Consider the following 11,446-nt stretch of genomic DNA (forward strand, 5'->3'; position numbering starts at 1 on the left):
CAGGTGTTTGAAGGAAATGCTGATTCCTATGCCGTACGCCATGCCTACCTCGATACTCCTATTATTGCCAGATATATTAAATTTCATACAGTACAATGGCATAGACATCCCAGCATGAGAGTAGAGGTTCTTGGTTGTCAATGTAAGTATATAAATGTGTTAAATGTACCATCACATTAATCTAAAGTACCAGTCTAAACCACCCAAAAGGATCATTCCATGTTTCATGGTTTCATTTCCATCCTTTTTGGTGTATATGTCTTGAGTAAGGATTCGAAAGTGCTTCTTTGAGTCTGTGAATACGTCATATCTTGGAGAAATCAGTCAGTCTGAATTATGCTTGACATTTGACCATTAATAGTTATCCTATGCTGTCGATGACCAAATATCGCCAAAATGAAACGGCAACATATCAGACAATGATCTGGATAGCAATTTTTAGATCTGTCTTTTCCGTTTCCCTGTTTCAAGCTCCTCTGGTGATTTTTAATACAGCCACTGACATATGTGTAGGTTAAAATGCTGACTTTTCTGTTTTAGTATGTAAGGAACCAGTAGGATTACCTCCCTATGGTAAAATAACAGCTTCCTCCAGTAGGAAGTTTAAAAAGAAGAGTTCGTGTCAGCCAGATGATGGTAACATATTCAGTACTAAAGGCTGGTGTCCAAAGAAACAAGACGGTATGTGTATTTAAATTATTTAGCCACGGGATTTAAAATGCAAATATTTTGCAAAGAGACAATCATATCAAGAAATTGTAAAACATTTAGTGATTTGTTTCATTTTCAACCGTGTATCTAGATCGCGTAACCAGATTAGCATCATCAACAGTAATTAATACCAGACATTTGCTTATTTTACAACCACTAACCACACATATCAAAATATAACACAAGCGAAGCATAATAATATACATTTGCACCAATTGACGTTGAAAATATGTCTTAGAAGCTGCAATTATTCAAAATTTATCTTTATTCGTAATTTGAGTTAATTGTTAAAAATACCAAAAATACAATTTTTCATCATAAATAATAATGTAAATTACATAATGTACGAAAATCTTTTTGATGTAAGGACAGTATCCCACTTGGTGTAGAATTAACCTGGCGCCAAAATACATATTCTTAGCAGAATTGAAAATGCAGACATCGTCTGGTACATTAATTGGTCGCCATTTTGAATATTCTACTTAAATATATAAGAAACAGACACTGACTGCATTATTATTTCTAATTAGCATACAATTTGAAAAATGGCACTTTGAAGTAGATCACGTTCTGAAAACACAACCTAGTTACTGCTATTGCAGCGACTTCTACTCTACTTTCATATAGGTAACACAGTGGTTTCGTTATTCCTCCTGCGCCCAGAGAGGACCCAAGCTAAAAAAGCCATGTACGCTTGAATGAAGAAATTTGATGTTATGCTAAGTCAAAAATACGCTTACCATTCTTTGATTGTCTTGGGGAGTTTCACCCTTGAGTTTTTGGACAAGATTTAATGGAAATCAATGACACTCTACTCATATCTTTTTCCCTTGGATGTTACCAAATTTAAAGCAAATATAAGAAATTAAGCATACATATAATCTACATATTAAACTAATATAAATGAAATATGTAAAATAAATTTGAAAATTCCTCCATCAGACATGCTTTAGTGAATATATATTATCATAAATATGATATCCTCATTTTGAAAATATGTCACATAAAAACATGGCGGTTCCATTTCAGAGAACATCTAAAGATAAAACTTGATTTAAAATCATTTTTAATACGAAATTATCCTTAAAAAACATGACAGACAATTTTCAAGTACTTACCTTTGTCTGGGCGTCTAATTTCAGAAAGTTTTGAAAAGAATTCATTATTATGGTTGAGTATTCGCGTCCCAGATTTAACAAAAATGACATTCCTGGCTGAAAACATTTGCAATAACATGCATTTTTATAATCTTTTCATGTCATTTATGCATATTTATATGCTTTTGTAGAAACTAATTTTTTTGTTGTATTGTAGGGCGTTATTCACTCAGTCAGTCATGACGAATAACATAGCGATTGCCTCTGAAGCCATCAAAGGAAGGCATAAGTGGAAGTTATTCTGAATTTCTTCTGCATTTCCGCATGCCTTCTTGTTGCTTAACTAGTTTTTTTTTTTGGTCTTCTGTATATAATTTTAAGTTTTCCAAAAGAGTTTCCCCATTCTTGAACTAGCGCTCTGAAAATCACACATTGTGAAACTCTGTGAGGTTCCCTTTGATATTTATAGTTTAATGTTGAAATGCTTTCCAAACTAAAATGGAGTAAAAAGTGTATGCGAAATCACTTATCACCATTTCATTAAATTTGACACAAGTGTAAGTGATTGGTATATTTTAAGTCAGGTTTCTACTTTATATCAGTAATGCCAGTGTATATTCTCCTGTTGCTTTAAACAAATGTTGGATGTCAGAATTGTAATGAATTGTGGCATTTTGTCAGAGAATCTAACACCTTCTTACTTGTTTCTTAATTTTCCGCAAAGATTAGATTATTGTTTTTTCGTCATTGTTCTTTCTTCTTCTAAATAGTAATTTAGTGATTGTATTAGTGATTTACAGTAACACCGAAACAAAGAAGCATAGGTGATGCTCTAATGTAGACGATACGATCATATTATCTAGATCATATGTTTGTTCATACTTATAGTGGGCTTCCGTCATATTTTGGACTTTTATTTTCGTTAATTTTGCTTTGTTACTTAACGATATTTATGATGTCTTGATATTTTAGAGTCATATACATTTTCAGTTGCCATTAACCATTACTGTCCTATTGACATTCTGCTCAAGTCATCCATTTGTTTATCATATAACTTAAAAGGAGCAATTCACAAGATCATTTTCAAAATCTTGCAATCGACCAAATGGCAATAAGTTGTTAGTACTGAATCAATATGACCATATTTTAAAGATTAATCTGGATGTAAACAGGTGGTGAAGTTGATATACACGCATGGTAAATCGTTTATAAACTTCCGTTTCTATACCTTCATTTCTACCTCAAGTATAATATAAGACGAAACGTGCTAAGATCTACATTAATATATTTTAATGTTATTGAGTACATTTATTGCTGAATTGGCAACAGCTAATAGGCAATAATCCGAAAGATTTTCTTGACTCAATCCAAGTTATGGCGATGATTAATTATTATCACCATAGTTTTTCATGTGGTAATGAATTGATGTGGTCGACAATTGCGGATGTAAATACGAAGAATTGCAATGATGATATCTGCAATGTACATCAATGACCATACTTGACAAGCTTAATTGTATCGGTGGTATTGTGTTAAAATTCACAATTCTTTTTCAACCAGTAGGTTGTTCAATTGCTTACTTTTCGGAAATCATCAATTTGGATGAACACAACTGTAAAAAGCATACATCTTAAGCAATATCTTTAAAGTTAGTAACAAAACTTTTAACAATGTGAACATTTTTAAGCCTCACATATGAAGAGAATATGTTCACATTTCAAGTAACCTTGAGGAAAATGCTTGTTGCCCCCACTTTGGTATTTATATCAAATGAAATTGTCTGTTAGTAATTCTAAAATTATACATTATCACATGTTATCAAATATTAGCACATGCGCTAGTTTATTTAATAGTGTTGAGTGTTGGCGAACCGCTATAGTATTCAAATTGACACTTAGAAATCTAAATGCAAAAGTATAACTGACAAATTAAAAACTAATTATTAATTTTCATGGGGTTTCAAAAATTCGTTTCAAACCTTTCAAAGAATTTGCATAGCGTAAGTGTATATACATGGGACCACTACCTTCAACATCTTATATATTTCATATTATGCATGACATTTGAACATGTTAACAATTTGAAACTATTGTATTTAGTCAAAATACTAAAATATTTAATAAATAATCTACCAATCGGCCTACAAATATGCTTTTTATTGAATTAATGAAAATATACGAGTTATTTTGATGAAAACCACATTTTCAGTACTGTTCGGTTGATTCAAAGCTTCTGGGTGGCTTGTAGATTTCCAATGGGGTAATAGGGTACTATTCAGAAAGAATTTTAAAGAAAATCCAACCAGAGATGCTTCGACATTCTATTACAATAGTGCCTGTCTCAACTGCAAAAATCTACAATGTCAATTGCATATTTGATGCAAAGATATGGTCAAATGACGTCGCCTTGGTCTATTCCTACACCATCAACGTGATACGTTAGAAGACATGTCCTTAAGATTTTTTTCTGCGACTTTGATTTATTTTATTCGACTCGCAAATTTTCTAGGTAGATGAGCATCTATCCTCAAGGTTAAACAAAATTATGAAAAAATGTAGAAAATTTCATAAAAAATATGAAATAATTTCTACTTCTAACAGTGTGAGATATTGTTAGCTTGTCGGTTATAAAAGCCGACTGATTCAATAATTGGTCTTGCTACACAATAAAACGACATGTATTAAGGCCTCCATACATGCGTTTCTTTTGATATTTGGCAAATACAAAGCTAGGGGAATTATAGGCAATTTTCCTGACGAATAGCCCGAAGGAATGAGTTTTGTAAAGATGTATATCCTATTATAAGTTGATTAATATTTTGAAGTGTGTATTAAAGTACTGATATTACAAATTCAATTAATTTATCAGTTATTAACTGCTCGGATAAGCTGGATATTTTCTATCGATGATGCTTGGAAGTTTGCCCGGTTCTCACAAGTATTGAGTTGATGGCAAAAGATGTTTTCAAAAGAGCAATCATGTAGATAGGTTTAGAGCTCCACGATTACAACAATTCAGCATCAAGCAACGCTTACGTTTTTTCACATTTTTACCTGATATTAACTGAACGATAGCCATACTAATCTGGGGTTTATTGCTGAAAATATTGTAATTTTTATGTAAATATCAAATCATTATCTTTTTAAAAGCTCTTATTGAGAAACTTATATTTTGGCTTTTCAATGCTTGGAAATCTTTTGCAATCATTTCTTACTCATTTCTGAGGAAATAACCACATATCACAAATCAGCCTCCTGGAGTCTGTGAGAATTGGATTAAATTTTGAGATGTGTTGATAGGTTTTTTGATCTTACGAAGGATATGTTACAAGAAAAAAAAACACTAACCAATATGGTCTAGTAACCGTCTTTATAGTTCCACCCAACTGAGCAAGAAATATGTCATCTCTCTTTTTCATATAGAGGCATTTAACTTATCTTGTGTGTTTATCTTGAAAGTTAGTTACCTGGTGAATGAATAATAGAGAGCTGTTATTATAAATTAATGTCAAATATTTCAACCATAAAACAGTTTCTCTTTGAATCTCATTATGCCACATCTTACTAAATCGTGATTTTTTGAGCCTTTTATAGTAATTTAACAATAATACATAAAGGGGTTATTACAAGTTCCATAGATTGGTCAAATTCCTTTCATATTTTTGCACAATTTAACAACAATCAGCAATATACACATTGCATACATATTATGTAAAAGCGGTATTAAAATTTAATCGATACATGTATGAGAAAGATTATCTATTTAATCAAATCAATAATGTGAAAATAAGGGGAATACAAAACCCGAATAGTATTTTTCAATCAAATCTTTCACCATGTTGACTTGTCACTAGCTATTAAATTCCTTCTGGTGATTTTACAAAACAACCTTTTTTTGCTTTATTTATATATTTCTTCAATCGGCAAACGATGTACAACAGCATACTCATAATTTTCAAAGGTAGAAATATTCAATGTCATTGTCAAAAACAATGTAAAGGTATGGGCTAAGAATGTCACCTTAGCGCCTTCCAATTTTTTGACATTGTTTATGCGCATTTTATTTTTTCAACCGTAAACATGTCATGTTTTCTAAAAATGAATGAAAACGCCTTGAATTATTACAGTCGCATGTATAACTTTTTCATTTATGCATATTTTATTGCCAAAATTTGACAGAAAGGTCACCGATAAACCTAGTAAAAATATTTTCAAATGCACTACTACAGTGTTTCAGACAGTTGAGCAAATGTGAGCCTTAACCTTCAAAGGTATTGAAAGTTACAGCAGCACACAGCGTCTTTGGCGTAGATGCAGATACTAATCAATTCTCTAAATATGAATTGCATATAGAAGTACCCTTGTAAAATTGAACAGTCATGATAATAGCACATTTTTGTTGAGAAATAATTGTTGAAGTGGGTATTTAAAATTTCAAAATGTTCATACAAATGTTAAGAGGTTGGAGAGAGAGGTGACGTAAGTTAGAGTCACCACGACGAATATGAGCGGTAATTCGTGCAGAGTTGTATTGAGTGTGATCAAACTAGAGAAATTCACACCGAGCGCTCACAGTCAAAAGTCCAAGTCCCTCATTGAACCTGGCCGAATATTTCTAATACTTTGTTGTTAATTGAACGCCTTGAAGACGGCACGTTGTAATTTGATATAGTCAATCAATTGATGAGTGACAATAAGCCACACCTCTTATTTGAAGGACATAGGTATAATTAGTGGCAAGAACTACTACACCCAATATTGTACCCAAAGTATGTAATAGTATTTTAGTCTTTTATACTTACTTGTAGTGTACTAGTTGCTAAGGACTAATTGAATAAGTCAATAAGTTGTAAAGAACGGTGCATTATGGCCACATTTACTTCATAGTATATACACATACCTTAAATTGAAGTCAAAGTTAAAGCAAAATCCTTCTGATACACCATCAATATCAGTAAATAAATATGAACCATTCCAGACATAACATACGTGTTGTTGAATCAGATGATCATCAACAACCATATCAATAAATATTTGGCCGTTTACGACCCTAAATTGTACGATCATACGGATCTTTTACGATCATACGGATCTTCTAACGCCTGATACAGCATTACGTCACTGATCACTAACGTGGTGATTATTATTTTTCATTTAACATTTCAGTAATTCCATATGATCTGGCACCTTGAAATATATGATGTCCAACTTGCAATCAATTCAATTGTTATTCTGGATACCCAATTGTCCAGTCCAAAAACTAATCCTATAATCAAACGACCATATTCCAGTTCATACTGAAATAAAGCTTATCATTAATCTGGAATTTTGAATCATTTCAGAAAATCAGTGGATGCAGATAGATGTTGGTCCACCAACCTTGATTACTGGTGTTATATCTAAAGGTCGTGGTGATACCAAGAGAAATCATTGGGTTGAAAGATTCAAGATCTCTTACAGTAATGATACTCAAGTCTGGTACTTCTATAAGGACGCCCACCATCTTGATCCCAAGGTAAGGTCTTTTTGGTCATCTTTTAACCAGAAGGACAAATGTTCCAGAGACCAGCTGGCAAACAATTAGGCTCTTTTCAGATATATTGGAGCTGTGATTTGTGCTCATAAGGCAGCTATATATGATGAGAAAAGTGAAATCTGTAAACTATAGAACGTATTGATTGGCATTATTGTTCACGGGATCTTTTCCATGTGATGTAATCAGACAAAAATGTACCGTTTTGTCTCACAATCCATACTTTGATGGATTTTCAGACTGTGAAAGACTTAGCACCCAGGTTATGAAGACTAACACCATTAGATCACGATTTAGAAGTACTTCGTGTCAAAAAAACTTGACCCTTCTATTCTTTATTCATTGAGCAATTTGTAAAGAAACGTGACCAGGGTCCAATAGCTGGACAATGACCATTGATGTTAGCATAAGATCGTTTTGCTAGAATAGCACGGGCCACCAAATAAGCTTATTAAAGCAATTGCGATAAGTTTTAATTGTACAAGTTGAGCCAATATTGACAAATTGATTATAGTCCGAATTCATCTGTGAAATGATTTTGTATATGGGTCGCTAAAAATATTCGCGGTATATTTTGAGGTATTGTAATAAACATAAAACCTATTGTGGTTGATTTTGACTTTTTGTCATATTGAATACAAGAGATTACCATATCTATATATTGATATTGTTATTGGTATAGTAAGAAATAGTTGTCATATTTCTATAATGTTATACACTCGAAAACCTAATGAAATATAATATCTATTATAAAACATTATTTAATATCCAAGATTGAAGTCCATGACTTCAGTCCCAGTTTCCATCTGAAACAAATACGAACTAGCAGAAAATCATTGCCAGTTTTTGCAATTTGCTACTTACATAAAAGAGGAGGTCAAACATGCAAACTAGATTTGTGAATATGTTTTGAATATTGTATATTAACATATGTTTTTTTATTGCAGGGTAATAAGCGCAATATTTCTTTACGTTAAGTACGCTATGTCGCCATGTCGCTATCAATTCGCAATAACCAGCGTTTTTGATATGCTGCTTCAAATTCAAAATTGCGAAATTTGCAACGACCCTGCGTGCCGGCTGCGATTCAAAACTTGTAACCGATAATAACTCTGTTTTAACGGCACTCTGTCTCTTTTTAGTCTCTGTTTCTTTAGTTAATATGAAACATTCTCGATTTTCGATGTAACTCTTTTCTACACGTTTTATCTTTTTTTCAATCTTTCAAAAATTCTTATAGAATTCGACATATATCTTATTATAGGCTATGTCTGAAGCTTTTTGGGCATTGGTGCTTTTTTTAGTCAAAACTGTTAGATTTTCTTTGTGAACCAGAATTTGATTTACAATTGTGCCAGGTTAAGATTTCATTACTTCTTTTGTGTTTTTATTAAATACGAAATTAATATTTTTTCTCGACTGTATTTATGTAACAAACAAAATCTTTATAATGTTCCTCTTATTAACGCCTTTTTGTAAAAAAAAATATATTTGTTAAATTATCCCCATTTTTGTAGTAAGGATAGATTTATAAGTACGTAGGCATTTGCTACGCATATAGAAACTGGATTAGGTGATAACATTTTTATATAGATGTTTAGATTTCATTAAAATCAGAGTTCATTTATCGGTTCGGTTTCTGATTGTGAACGGGATAAAAAATCAAATCAACTGGAGAAATTTCTGTTTCCTTCTAATGTATGCGGTAAAAGTTGTTTCCCTTTATCGTGACCTAGGCTTAGAGGAAATGACGCGGATGTCCAGTAGAAGATCGTATAATATAAATGTCTTCCATTTTAGAGTCAGTGGCTATGGAGTCCATCGATTAATACAACTTCCTCAAATCTAATACCTGATAAATACTCCGAAGACGGTCTGGTAAGCTCACTAACAGGTGGCGCGCTATCCTGTCACGTGACACTTCTTTTTTTCTAGGTGGCATTTCCGCACCTTATCAAAAAAAGAGTATCGACCATGATAACCGTCCATCATATCTACATCATGCACTCCATCACTATCATCATCATCAATACCATCACCATTATCGTCATCACCAGCACCTCCATTCTCATCGTCATTCACGTTTCTGTGTGGCTTCATTATTTTCTAAGAAAGATTTTTCATTGGATTAGAAAGGTGCGGGAATGCCATCAATTTTAATTTCTTTTGATGATGAATTTTTCTAAGGGCAATGGAAACAAAATACGAAACTCCAAATAATCGACAGAAAATAAAATAAAGAGTATCTTTTTCAAACTGTTTACCCTTGGTGGAAAAACACAATTTTTGAAATAATTCTTTCAACAAAATGTACTAATTGTTGATTCATGAACCAAAACTTTACACACACACAAATTAGATTAAGAATCGTGAATCAGACCAAAAAAAGAGAGTCGTTGTATTATTTGGTGTTTCGTATTTTTGTCTTGAAACAGTCTTCGCATGTTTCCAGCTTGTATTGCCTACTATATTTTCTATGATATAAAAAGCTTTGTACAAAGTAAAGGCTTTGAACAAGTAACTTATTAAGAAATGAATGACAGAATGATTTCTTTTCTATGCTTTGATAATGTTAATGTTCTTGTGAACCCTTGTAATTACCTCCCTTGAATAATATATTGTGTGCGCATGTTTGAATTCTGAAAGCACTTCCTCTCACTGACCACGCATGCTTATTCCTTCGCATGATGTTATTATCTCCCTTATATATTTATTCCTTACGCATGACTGCACTTCATATATATCCTTCTGGAATTCCCTCTTTCCGACCTTTGTCTCTAATCTCCAGTCTCTCTGTCTTTGCATGGTGTCAGACCTCTTTTAACAGACTCCAAACCCACACTCCAGCACCACCACTAGCGCACGTGACCTTCACCGACCAATCCCATACCAGCACGCACGTCACTTTCAGTGTATATCGGGCATGAAAGTAACTCGTTTTGGCATGGGTAGTACCGAAAAATAGCGCACCTCACCTGAACGTAGTTACCTTGCATCCTTGCATCGTGCAGTTTCGCAGCGCACTCATAGCTAATGATGTTTTTACTAATCTAGTTCTGTTTTTCTTAGCTATTTGGTGGAAACAACGATAAGAATTCTGTTAGAACGCATTTCTTGAATTCTCCTTTCGTAGCAAGATTTATTAGATTTCACCCAATAGAATGGAAGGGAAGAATTAGCATGAGAGTTGGACTGTTGGGCTGTCCTTTTAATGGTAAGTGGAACTGTTCCTACCAGGATTATCGATTGATCGATTTGCGCTTTTTTTCTCATTATTTTTCGTTACTGCCTTCAATCTTATTTTCTTCATTAACTTAAAAACAATTACTTTTCATACAAGAATTTGATTTTATACATGTGAATTTTGCCCTCTGAAACATAAGTTGTATTGTCAGGGCTCCATGGGGCATTTCACGAGTCAGTTTACCAACCCCTGAGGATTTTTGCGCATTGCTATTTAATTCGTGAAATATTTGAAGATATTATATAATACAATAATTATATATTTACGACAACCGAAGAAAGGAATTATTTTACATTAGATGGGAAACTAAATGCCATTTTGTACGAAACTAAAGAATTTTTATCGTCTGTATCTCTATTCCCCGCCACCTAGCGTCCACCATTGACATATTGACATGGTTGCTGATCCTAAAAGGAATTTCAAGTTGACAGTCTGCCATTTTGACATGTTGAATAGACTTTAAGACATAAGTAGTCTTACAATCCTCAGCTTAAGCCCAACAGGTGGTCAGAGAAAAATGTTCGGTCGTCCTGTTTTTTTTTTGGTAAAAAGAATATAAAAAGACAGGATTTACCTTTGTTTTGCCAGAGACGATTTTTGAAAATTTGGAAATTATATTTTTTAACCACAATGATCACTAAAGATACTGATTCGACCATATGAAATTCTTACATTTATGTGACAGAACTTTCGCTTACCTAGTTTGTGTTTGAAAAATGTCATCATACTGATCAACCACCATCAAAACTACCATCAGCGGCCAGGTATCCGGCTTGACTTTCCAATAATCATTGCATCTGTCTTTCCAAAATGGTCCAAAATCATCCTTTGTATACATAAGCTAATTTAGTATGGTGTCCTT

The 11,446-nt window shown here is 33.0% G+C and overlaps 1 protein-coding gene across 1 annotated transcript; it reads left to right on the top strand.

Annotated features, from left to right (window-relative positions):
* Positions 1–10,658, top strand: LOTGIDRAFT_104146 (hypothetical protein; the record flags this gene model as incomplete). The annotated part of the gene is made up of 4 exons (XM_009053391.1): positions 1–156; positions 549–681; positions 7,150–7,322; positions 10,410–10,658. Coding segments are annotated over 4 exons (711 nt in total), but the record flags the coding sequence as incomplete, so codon positions are not given.
* Between the last annotated feature and the right edge of the window lie 788 nt (positions 10,659–11,446).

Source organism: Lottia gigantea (genome assembly GCF_000327385.1).
Source record: "Lottia gigantea unplaced genomic scaffold LOTGIsca_2, whole genome shotgun sequence".
NCBI lineage: Eukaryota > Metazoa > Mollusca > Gastropoda > Lottiidae > Lottia > Lottia gigantea.